At 42.8% G+C, this 13,082-nt stretch overlaps 1 protein-coding gene across 2 annotated transcripts in view; it reads right to left on the reverse strand.

The window, feature by feature from the left end:
* Positions 1-13,082, reverse strand: part of man1a2 (mannosidase, alpha, class 1A, member 2) — a 110,531-nt gene that overhangs the window by 34,285 nt on the left and 63,164 nt on the right. For both annotated transcript variants that reach the window (XM_027290790.1, XM_027290791.1), the window contains exon 6: positions 6,336-6,416. In XM_027290790.1, the coding sequence (XP_027146591.1) occupies positions 6,336-6,416 (81 nt within the window). The remainder of the gene's footprint in view (positions 1-6,335; positions 6,417-13,082) is intronic.

Consider the following 13,082-nt stretch of genomic DNA (forward strand, 5'->3'; position numbering starts at 1 on the left):
GTTTATGCATGCAGAGTCTGCAGCTTTTCTCTTAGACGTTCTTGTCTCATTATCCTATAGGCTCAGCTGTGCAATCTGCTGTTCCTCGCTCAAACCATGCCTGTTGTTCTGGTCCCTCTCCTTTTTTTTGTTTGAAGGAACAAAGGACAAAATGTCCGGCATATTTTTTTCCTCCTCACATGCGTGTTGTATGCTTTAAATCGGGAGGTGTCCAAACTGGTCCAAGTATTTTATCCTGTGCCATGAGCCTTTTAACAAAGAGGCTTTCTAAATGAGTGTGTTTACACATGAATCTAAGATGATTGTATCACTATTACATTTCATTCACCAGTAAATAGCACTCCTATTGGAAACAGTGATGATGGGCCTTGGATTGATGATTGCCAAATATTTTTGGCATGGTGCCTCAATGCAGCAAATTCTAGTGCTGGTTAAATTCCTTGAACTATGATGTGAGCACTGTCACGAATTTCCCCAGTTTCTACAGAAAAGTTGCCATCTGGGGAAATTGGAAATCATTTTCTGCAGAGTCGGTAGGTTTGCAGCATTGCTTCACAAAGCATCACAACAAATTCATATGTGCATAAATTTGCGACACAAGCTAATTTTTTTTCCTTACAAGCTTTTGTTCAGTGTTCAGCCACCGAGTAAGATCAACTTAAAAAAGCAAGGCCTGACAATCACTCACTTTGCTCGGTTCAACTAGGATGTCATCTTTTTTCCTTCAAAGTCAATTTAAGATCTCCAGGAATAGAACGTTCCAGGAACTGTCCCAAAACTAAGCCAGTGCTGAGGGGTAGATTACGTCCCCATATTGCCCACCATTTTTTGTCAGGAAAGCACTGAACTCCTTGTGATTAAGCGTTCTTGATCGGATGAGATTAACGAGATCACCACGATACTTATCGCACCCCCCAGCTGGGTGGCTCTGGCATGGAGTTCTCTCTGATGTATAATACAATGTTATTTCATGGCCTTTACTGTACATCAGTAATACCATTAAATCCCGCTCATCTGTCATGGCTTGTGTGATACATTGTTGTGTAACCCACAATTTTTTTGCATTATTGTATATATTAAGAATATTAATTGGCAATAATACACTCTTTTCTACTAGTAAAGCAAAATCGAGGCTTAACTGGTTTCCCAAAAGAAGGCGTGTGGTTAAACACACACACAAAAAAGAAATTTCTCCGCAGTACAAGAAAATCACCTCATGCTCTTTACTTTCATGACCCCTAACTCTCCAAGTGTACATTTGAAGGGACAGTGTGTCCAAGTAGAATATAACACTCTATTCCCAACAAACTCAATGGAAATATAAAAGGTAAGTTTTGTAGGACGTGGTAGTTTCTTGGATTTCTAGTAGTTTACAGTGATGTTAACACTGTCAAATATAGAATTCAACTTTTAAAGGAACACAACTCAACGTCACGCTGTGATCAGACCAGTCTGAAATGACAGTCAGCCTGGAATATGTAAAACCGAGCCATGTGGTTGTGTCTGGATCGCAGTCTATCAGTCTATGCTTAGTGTGTGTGTGTACATATATATTTATACCGTGTTTGTTTGTGTTGTTTGTGTGAGAAAGAGAGAATATTTTCACATTGTTTCATTGTGAACACACCCACACCTCCAGAAGCCTCCCAACACTGCCACAGTGATTCCCAGCAATACCTGATTTAGTCTAGATACAGCCCATTATAGAAGTTTCTAACAACACCCAAATATGGCCTATTCAGAGCGGGAACGAAGATTAACATACATAAAAGAGTGGGATAGAGAAGATATTGAGGCAAAGTGGGGCAAAAGGCCAGAGAAGGTGAGATACAAACAAGTTTAAAGGAGGGAGAAGAACAAACAGTGATATATGGGGACAGCAGGGCAGGAGACTAGTGGGAAAGATGTAAGGTAGGAAGAGAGAGAGCAATGTACTGTGGACATGAAGGAATAAACCTGGACTGTACTGGAGAGATAAAGTGAACAAAGAAGACAGACGAGTGGAGAGGAGAATATAGGAAGAGGGAAAGGGAGAGAAAGACGAGGAAAACAGATACAAGTTGGAGGTAAAAGCAAAAGTTTGGGAGAAGAATGCATTTTTTGAAGAGGGTGAAGACAAAAAGTTATTTCAGGATTTATAAGACATAGAAAGTATGTGGAGTGAGGAGGAAAAAGAGAAATCTGAGGAGAGAAAAGAAATGTTAGGAACACAGTCTACAAAGCCTTTAGAGATAAAGGAGAGGTAGTAGAAAATGAAAGAAAACAGGAAGGAAGGGCAGAAAGGAGAAAAATAGAGAGGACAGAAAACAATGGGGATGAGAATGAGGAGAATGCACAATAGAAAAGTAAAGGACAGAAGAGGCAAAGAAGGAGAAATAAAATGATTAAAAGGTGCATGGTAACTTAAAGGGGGAGAACAGTAAGGAGGTAAGGACAAGATGAGCATGAAAGAGGAAGAAAGGAAGAAGAAGAAATGGAGAAGACAGGAATAAAGAAGAGAATTAGCAGCATGGAGAAAAAAGGAGGAGAGATGAGCCAATTATACTGTATCGGTGCAGACAGGTGGCCAGCAGAGCAAAACAGAAGAAAGGGTGTGAAAAGAGAGGAGAAGGTGGTGAGGACATGAAAGAACGAGGCAGAAACAGAAGGAGAGACAAAAGAAGAAAGGTGGGGACAGACAGAGGAGTAAACACAATCCATCACTGCTGCTTTGCCTCGACTCACCCAGACCAACACCTCCTCCTCCTGAATCACAGTTTCTTTCTGTTTATCTGTTGCTTAGTCTGTGTTTCTGTCTCACTTCCTGTCTGTACTCCTCTTTTCTCCTTGTATTTGGTCTTACATCATTCTCCCCCTGTTGTTCCTCCTTTATTCAGAGTGTTCTCTCTCATGTTCACTAATCTCTCCTTATTTTTATATTTCTTGTTGGTGGTGACTGACAGCTGAACGCATTCAATGACTAGAAAACCTCATTGGATGAGGTTTTCTTCCTCACATAAATTAGAACATCATCCGTGTGCCCCGTCTACGCCAAAGCAATATATTTTCATTACTTTCCATTGTCTCACCTGACAAGAGCTTGTCAAAGTCTCATGTGCATTCTTGAAACTCATTTGCGGATGTATATTTTCTTCATAAAGAGCATGTCTCTGTTATACAACTCTAAACCAGCAGGGAAATCTGATTAAAATGACTAAACTGATCCCACATTCAAAAGACTCTGCTTTATTTTATCCCATTTCAAATGGCTATTAAGCAGCAAGAGACAGAGAGAGAGAGAGAGAGAGAGAGAGCTGGCAGATGGTGTCTAACTCAGGGTAGCCAGCATGGGTCACCCCAGGACTTGATTTTCAATGCTCCAACTCAACAAATCCAAATTTTGAACAGTCAGTCTTTGCTGCAGCATGTGTTTCTCAAGTCATTAGATTATTAGGTCCTGCCTAATATCGGACAGACTCACAGTGCAAGTCAGACTCAATTTGAAGCTGTAGACTACAGTACAAAAGTGTGGACATGGTACAAGTGTCAATCTGCTACTGTGAATCTCCATGGTTCACATTTACACGCACGATAAAGTCCAATCCTCAGGTTTTAGCAGTGTTAGTGCTCTGTTCAGTAAACGTCAAGTTATAGTCTGGTTTCTATTCCTAAGTGAAAAATAAGTTTGCTTTCGCCTGCTCTATTCAAGATGTTCCATAACCGTGGTAACCAAGGTACTAGTGAATTTGTGTACAAGTTCACATTTGAGAGCGAATATATTCAGTTGTGGTAAATTAGTTTGAGAAATACCCAGCAGTTATTGCAGTTTGTTTAATTATCCTTATTAAGAGTTTTGGCTGAGGGGAGTGCATGAAGTGATGAATATATAAAGTAGCTCCATTAATCTCTCCATCCATGTGTTGTTCTCTGGGGTTGATGTTTTTATGTGAATCCTACCTCATAGGGCGCTCTTTCAACATATCCTGGCTTGGACAGTTGTCCACACCTCACCAGGTGCCCCAGGGCTCGGTGCTGAGGCTCCTTCTCTTTGCTACTTACACCACCTCTCTGGGTCCGATTATTCTCTTGCATGACTTTTCGTATCACTGCTATGCAGATGACACACAGCTCTATCTGTCATTTCCTAGACAACCTCTCAGTCTCTACAAGGATCTCTCAATGCCTCTCAGACATATCTACTGCACCTCTCAAAAACTGAACTGCTGGTCCTGACAGCCAAACCTACTATACACCATGTATAGTATACATCAACATCAAAACTGACTCCTATCTCTTGCCCCAACAACTGCAGCAGCATTAACTTAGGAGTCATGGCCAATGACCGACTAACCTTCTCTGACCACGCTGCCTTGGTTGCCCGGTCATGCCACCTTAAAAAAAAAAAACGGCTTTATGTAACTCAACATGCTACCCAACTGGTGATATAGACTGTGTGTGTCTCGCGACTAGATTACTATAACACTCTCCTGACAGGCTTTCCAGTCTGCACAGTGAAACCTCTTCAGATGAGCCAGAACACGGCAGTGCACCTGGTTTCCAATCAGCCAAAAGGTCACATGCTACTCTGTTGTTCAACGAGCTCCACTGGTTACCTGTAGCAGCCCGCATTAATCTTAAATCGCTAATGCTGATTACAAAGTATTCTCCAGTCCTGCATGAATATCCTTATTCACAGAAATATGTTACCTCCCGACTATTATGCTCCACCAATGAGAGATGCCTAGATCTGCCACCGGTAGGCTCAGTGAAGTCCAAACTTTTCTCATCAGTGTTAATTTCCCTTTCATGTTGTCTGCCATGTTTCCTGTTCACCTTCTTCTTAAGTAGTAACGTGTGCACCCCAATTCACCCCCACCCCCCTTTCTCTAATCTCTTAGTCCTTACCCACTCTCGTTCTCTGCTTTTTATCTTTAAACCTTTATATTCATGCTGGTACACACAATTTCCCCCAGGAAGCAGCCCAGTAACAACCATTTATCCTGCTGCTGGTTGACAGGAGCAGTTGAGGGGTTAAGTGCCTTGCTCAAGGACACGTCCGATGAGAGTGAACAATGAGTCGCACTTGATTTTCTCCCCTCTCAGCCATTCATCATCCTAATTCTGCACTCTCATCTTTTTATCTGTAACCATCACCTTCACACACCCTCCACTCATCCTCACTGTCCCGTCGCAGTCGTTCCTCCACCCTCTCCTCTGTTCCCTCCATCACCGTCTTTCCCCTGAGCCCTCCCATGCTCCATCTCCCTTCCTTTCCCACCACCCAATGAATGACTGAGTTTGATTTCAGGGGGAGGAGATGGAATCGAGCTAAAGGAATGTGAGGGAAGGAGCGGAGAATAAGAGCGAAGTCAAATTTTGCTCGGAATGCACTAATGTTGTTTTTATTGAGACAGATTTAGCAAAGCCTTCGTCAGTTTTGAAAAGCCTACGCACAACCTTTGTATCACTCCCTGTGGTCAGGCAAAGTTTAATGGGCATTTTCAATGCTGAGCCGGTACTCGTGGGAGGAAGCCAAACTTTTCTTTTGTAGGCGATTAGATCACCTTTTACTGATTTCATACACATTTTTTCCTTTTTATAAACACATTAGTGATGTTTTCTCTTCAACACACCATACTTATAAATACAAGTAATATATTATTTACTGCCCAGTCCCTGTCTGAAAATACTGAAAAATACTGAAACCATGCAGTCGACACAACACTGCATGGTTTCAGTATGTTAAGGGTACATATTTGACAGCTAGTTTAAGTTAGTTTGTTAAAAGTATATCTTAGTTAATATGTAAAATGTCTTACCACTAAGAATCGACTTCCTCTGCAATCCCTTGGCTAATACTTGCAAAAAAAACCCACATAACATTATAATAGAGAGCACAGAGGACCATGTGGGTGTTGTACTGAACACATATTTAATGTATTTGCACCCATTACAGAGGGAGCACTGCTTGGCTGGGCATGAAAGCTGGAGTGGATATGATGGATAGAGAGAAGGAAATAGAATAGAAAAAGAGAGCTACATGGCTGGATTTAACTTCCACCTGCTCCTTAACAGAGAACCAAAACCTGCCTGCTGGCAATAGAGAAGAAGTTGGATGAGAGAATATAATAAAAGTGGTGGGAGAAAGACAGGACAGAGAGGAGAGGATCCCTTCTTCCCTCTACACCCACTGTTCAGGTAATAAAAACACAAAGCAATCCTCAAACCCTGCGTTATTTATGCCCTCCCATACTACCCCTCTGTGCTCTTCAGGACAAATAACTGAGGTCCATCACGCCTCTGCCAACTGTGAAATACCTTCTCACTCATAATATCACAAATAGGTGGGAACTTACTTCCTGTCCAGAGAGATAGTAGGCGGCCAGCAGTCCTCCTATGAACCGAATGTTGACCTCAAACACGGACACCTCAGCATTCTGGGAAAACAAGAGAGCATAGGGAAAGAGGTTAACACAATTCACTTCATCGGTTATTTTTTATATGAATTAGGGCTGCACGATATGGCCTATAACCAATATCTCGATATTTTTAAGCTATATCGCGATATACGATATATAGCTCGATATTTTTATTTCTCCTGTAAATCACTATGAATGTTAAATTCAACCCTTTGATGCAAAAAATAACATCAGTCATGATTCAAGTAGACCCTTCTATTAGATTAGTAATGGCTGCGCCGCGTTTTAGCTACGTCCTCTGCCCTGTGTCAACTCACACCGGGCGCGTCTTGGCAGCGTAATGAGCCGGCATATTCACGCGTGAATCCTGGACGTACCATGCGAGACCCCGCGATAAACTGTATATAAAAGAAAACAACATCAAACAGCTGACTTTACTTCTTCGACGTGGAGGAGATTATAAAAAGCACCTCTTGTGTCATAAATGATTGTGTGTTGTTCCACTTCAACAATTAGTCTCATCGTTCAAGTTGAGACCCTTTGATCGATTGACTGCTCACCTGGTGCCAGCGGTCACGACGTAACGTTGGTGTGAAGTTGTGATAAGCTACATGAACTGCGTATTGTGTTTTATTTTGAAAGGGGGCGGAAGTTTATTATGTTGATTCTGTGTCGGATTTCCTGTCTGGTGCGGAGTGCTCTGTTGAAATTTACGAGGTGCTCGCGCCGCGGCGCGGAGAGACGCTTCTGAGACGTGGCGCGCCCTGTGTGAGTGCTCTCATTGACTAGACTGGCAGCTATCTGCTCCGGTGACCGTGGCGCAGCCACTCCGGGGCCTCGTCTCTCCTCACTTGATACAAAAAGTACGCATGCGCACAGGGGATTTTTCTGGGTGGGCAGGGAAGTGTGCTGCGTGCTGTGAGCAGCACCAGGAGTGAGTGACACAGGCAAAAGTCCGGAGAATTAAATGCCGACGGCTTAAAACATTTACGTGACAAGTACTCGATGGTCGCGATATAGTCATTTCATACATCTCACGTAGAACAAGCCGCGATATATCGAGTATATTCGATATATCGCCCACCCCTAATATGAATACTAACTTGGTTTTGCAGCAAAGATTGTGTTTCATTTCATCTTTTTTCCTACAGTTCAACTTCAACACTTCAAAGTATAAAAACTGCAGGTAGAGAAGAGAAACTTCCAAATCACAGGTATTCCCCCACACCTTCTCAGCTTATTTCATAACAACTCTGTCCTACACTGTATCACCATTAAGACATTAAAACAAGCAATATTACTTCAGGAAAAGGCGCTAAGTAAGCTATTGACTTTTTGACTTTTGTGGTGATGCATACTTGTAACATGTTTCCATCACGGCACAGTTGAAAGCAGGGGGGGTGAGAGTCAACGCAGCTGTTACCAATGATACTAATTACGGTTCCAGTGAGCCAACATGCAGCACAGCAGCACGCTGACTCTGTTTGACCTGAATGGAACCTCAATTAGTATCATTTCTAACACCTGTGTTTACCTACTATTTCATGTCAAAATGGCTGCTGTGAAAAAACTCTATTGGAAGGGAATTTGTATACCTAAACAAATCCTGGATTAGACAGTGACTGTCACGGTCACTGGTGTTAATCACCTATTCTAGAAATTACTGACAGATATAGCCATCAGAGATCCGTAAAGGAATTAAATAAGTTTAACTTTTACTACAAATCAACTATGTGTGGATAAACACTGCACACAAGCTTTATGCATATTTCTTCCACGACTTAAGCCCACAGTTGTCACCCTGGCTATTATTCCTAACTTGGGGTGCAACAAGGGACGGGGAGAAAGAGCTGGGGCCTCATGTACGAATACTTGCGTGGATTTCATACTAAAACTTGCCGTACGCCAGAACCCGGAAACTGTCGTACGCACAAAAATATTCAGATGTATCAAAGTGTGCGTTCGCATGGATCCAAGCACGTTTCTTGGAATTGAGCGCACGTGCAACTCCTCCCTGTCCACGCCCCTATTTACATATGCAAATCTATTTAAATAGGCCCTGGACCTGAGATTCACCTCTTTGTCCGATCGGATAACGCGATGAACAAAGGAAAGAAAATAAGTCTGAGCTAGATATTCTAGTAAATGAAGTGGAGATTCTGTTTGGTTCCCTGTCAACAGGGATAAATATGAACAAAAAAAGACGTGAGTGGGAGCGTGTGTGTGAGGCTGGAAATGCCGTGGGATCCGAGCAGCGCACACAGGTGTGGACAGGTGTGGCGCTGCGGCTGACATTTTACGCCCGCTTTTACTGACAAGAATACTGAACACAGGGAGACAATCAGGGGCTTGTTAGAAAGCTCTAATTTCACCAGCAGAAAATAAAGAAAACCAAAAACATGATATTTGAATGCCACATGCCCGAATGTGCATTGGCACACTGGCACGGTGCGCGATGGGTGGCTTCTGGGTAAGTAAAAAAATGTATTCCTTTAATTGTCCCGTATGTAAACCAGCGTTAAGGCCAACTCACACCGGACGCGGAACGGAAGCGGAACGGCACCGCCGCGGTCACCATAGCAAATAGAATCCAGTCTAGTCAATGAGAGCACTCACACCGGGCGCGGATCAGACGCGGATCAGAAGCGTCCCAGAAGCGGCTCTCCGCGCCACGGCGCGAGCTTTCCGCAGGATTTCTATTTCTTCCGCGAGCCGCGGCTAAACCTCGTAAATTTCAACAGAGCACTGCGCACCAGACAGGAAACCGGGCCTTGAATCAACGTAATAAACTTCCGCCCCCTTTCAAAATAAAACACAATACTCAGTTCATGTAGCTTTTTACAACTTCACATCAACGTGACGTCATGACCGGTGGCACCAGGTGATCAAAGATCGATCAAAGGGTCTCAACGAGAGACTAATTGTTGAAGTGGAACAACACACAATCATTTATGACACAACAGCTGCTTTTTATAATCTCCTCCACGTCGGAGAAGCAAAGTCAGCTGTTTGTTGTTGTTGTTTTCTTTATACACTGTTATCGCGGGGTCTCGGGTATGTCCAGGATTTCTCGCGTTGATCTCGCGTGAATACGGCCGGCTCGCTCCGCTGCCGTTCCGCGGCTGATCCGCGTCTGGTGTGAGTTGACACCGGGCAAAGTACCGTTCCGCTTCCGTTCCGCTTCTGTTCCGCGTTCGGTGTGAGTCCCGTGTTACGGGACAATTAAAGGAATAGAAGCCACCAATCGCGCACCGTGCCAGCCTCCCGCCTGTTCCCAACCATGCTGTTGGTCATAATGAATGAGTCGTGCGTTGAACCAGGCCACCTTGCCACGATGTTAGTTGTTGCATTTCGCATTGATGGAATGAAATGTTTCCTACTACATAAACCAATTCACTCTGTGATTTTATAGCAATGTGTGTGCAGTCAATAGCTCCGATTACATCAGGGAAACCGGCTCTCACTGCAAATGGCTCGGCTCAGGGTTAACTGGCACACTCCTGACCGATCGGCCAGCTCCCGCTGGAATGCCCCTGTTGCCGGGAACCCCAGCGTAGTCAGGCAGCCGGCCTGCCGGCCCCCGTTGCGCTCTAGGGCCGGCCGCAGCTCTGCGCACATCTCCAGTAACACTGGTCTTGGTAACTGAAATCGTCTTATGAGCCAATTATCATTGTTTGCAAGTAAATCCTTGCGTTGCTTAAATCGCTCACGGCGGATTGCACCATTTGCAAGGTCCTCTAACAACTTTTGTTAATATCATTTTCTTCATCACATTGTGCATGCTTTTATATCCACCTATATTATTGCAAACATGTGGGTGTGTTAATTGTTCATAAGTGTGTCTCTGATGTGCACATCACTCTAATGACTACTTGTTTTCACATTATTAAGAGTTTCCCAGCTTCACCTCTAAGTGTCGCCAAAGGAACAATAGCTGTAGAAACGTGCGTACGACAGCTATGAAATTGGCGTGGGGCACGCACATTTCTACGATTGTTTCACGTTTGATACATTTGAACGTGAGTGTGGGAAAGGACGTACGCCCCTTTTTTGTGCGTACGCATGCTTTGTACATGAGGCCCCTGGTGTTCACCCCACTATCCTTGTTTGAAAAGCATGACTTAATTGGGGCCTAATCTCATTGAAATGTTCTATTCTTTCCACTATAATGTACCCAAAAAGAAAAATCACCCTCCTGCTAGTCCTGCAGCTATCTCAGGGACCACTGCAATCCCAGGAGCATGTGCATCTTTAGCATTGTCTTAAGACAACACTTTAGACTCTCAGTGAATGAATTCATGTGAAATTAGTACATTTCTTTGTGACTGACTGCTTCCTTGATGCCATGGCAACCCTGACGCAGTAAAATTACTCATGTGGAACACCTTGCAGTCCAGCACATTTAAATGCTGAGAGTTACTTGCAAATTACAATGTGACCTTGCTCTGATATTTTCACAGAAGAAAATGAAAACACACAAGAGAGGAGGACTTGCACATCTCTCTAAAGGCCAATCTGAATGACCTCGATTTACAGTAAATGCACTCCAGCGGGGATACGGAGCGAGAAAACCAGAGAATAGGAACATTTTCTGAATTTTAAAAATGGAGCTGGCTGAACTGTCAACAAGGTTGGAAGAAAATTATCATGTTTCTTTATTTGCTTACACACTGATCGGTGTGCTCTTCTGTTACCAGATGAGGTAACTGTAGTCTCGAGAGCAGACTTTGTCCACATTCATAATTTGTTTTGATGCTCAACCGTAACATCCTTCAGTTTCAGCTAAGCAGTGGTGGGTAAATCACTGCCCGTTAATTGCCCTTGACTTCCAGTTATCCTCCACTAACCTACTCCTAAACCATCTCATTCTCTGCTGGATGCCCTTTGACACTTGTCAGTGTCTAGAGATGTTATAAATTCATATTGCTGCTGGGAAGTCTGTGCAATAGAACTAGATGCAGAACTGTCAGTCATCTTGGCATCTCTCCTCTCAGGGGACTATAATTTCCACCAGAATGTCTCTTATCTACTGGAGACCACAGCATTATATCTAGCTATAGAGCGGTGTGGATCACGTTTGGAAATAGGATCTTCCTTCCAACATTGAACCTCCCATAATCTGAGTCATTTGTAGTAAAAGTTGGATTTTGGCCTCCAGTACATAAGTGGTCTGACGTGCTCCGGAAACAAAGATGACTGCTCGACCAGCATTATTAAACTGATTACAGAGAGATATTCAAGTCTAGACTTTTGAAATGATGCATGTAGCGTCAATGTACAGCTACCAACATTTCATTATTTCAATGCTGGTGGAAGTCGTGATATAAACCCAGACAGTCACAGACAGTTCCTTTCAATACCCAACAAAGGTCAAAGGTCAAAAGTCAAAGTAAGAATTTGATTCATATGAAGAATAAAAGAATCATCACGGCAGGAGGTGCACAGCAAAATGGCAGCGGCTGCCATAGTCATGGGGTGAGGGTGAAGCACTGAGTGATGAACGGATGGGAAGCTTTCATAAAGCCTCAAGGCCAGATTTGCTTGGCAGCATCCATTCATCCATCTATCTATCTAATTCCCTGTCTGTCAGTCAGCCTCACTTGCTAGCCATTTACAACTGTAGTTTAAGAGCCGCGAGTCCAACGACCAGAAAGGCTATAAAAGCAGCCTCCATTTAAAAATGCCTATAGTGAACACGGGCAGGAAAGTGAGGAATCACGTAGGTTGTACAATTTTTTTATTCTAATTGAAATGTTTCAATTATTTTGCTCAGAAACTACAAAACAGGATGGCAGTGATTTCCTTCTGTCTAAAGTTATAGACTAGATAAGATAGATATTTCTATGTATTTTTAACTGTAAATATTTACCTTGTCATGCTCGTTGTTCTTCTTACCTTTATTTATGCCTATATCTGTCTATGTATGAGAGCAACGTGAAACCAGAGTCTAATATCTTCTATGCGTATACATACAAGCAATAACTGTGATGTGATTTCTTCTATCATGAGACACTTCTTAATGACATACTGTACTCGTGCTCCCCTGTGAATTACATCCACTTTCCAATCTTTTCTACTTTCTCTATTAATATCCACCGTGCACCAGTTCTAAACAGAAATCTGTCAGCCCATCTTGTGAGCCATTTCTCTTTGTGAGGTTCGCTGTCATAGATAATCACAGTTGTTTATTTTAAATTGGATCCTGTCACCGCAGTAAAAGTGCCTCTCTCTTTTGGGGTCCACACTCTGGGGTCAATATTTTGGCGAACATATAGTCGACTGTGACGGAGCTCAACTTTCTACTGGTTACTAATTTTGCATCTGAATCAACTGCAGCTTATCCTTAACTCATTTTGGTAAGAGTGGGAGCTAAATGTATATTTACTGTACAATCAGTCAATTGCCAGAAATATAATGAGAGGGAATTGTTATAATGAATTGTTTTGAGTCATTTTTAGTCATACATGGAAACATTTTCTGCTTCCTGCATCTTAAATGCTGATATTTTGCTTCCAGAGTTGTCTGCGATGACAAACTGAAAATCCTTGAACATTGGACATGGTGAAGTATTTGTGGGTACAAGTATAGTCCCACACACGGTTCGGCTCAATCCTTTCACTTTCACCTTTCAGTTTGAAGAAATATGATGATAGTGTTTGAAATCTGAAGGCAAACAATAACAGA

This window comes from Larimichthys crocea, chromosome XVIII (genome assembly GCF_000972845.2).
Source record: "Larimichthys crocea isolate SSNF chromosome XVIII, L_crocea_2.0, whole genome shotgun sequence".
Lineage (NCBI taxonomy): Eukaryota > Metazoa > Chordata > Actinopteri > Sciaenidae > Larimichthys > Larimichthys crocea.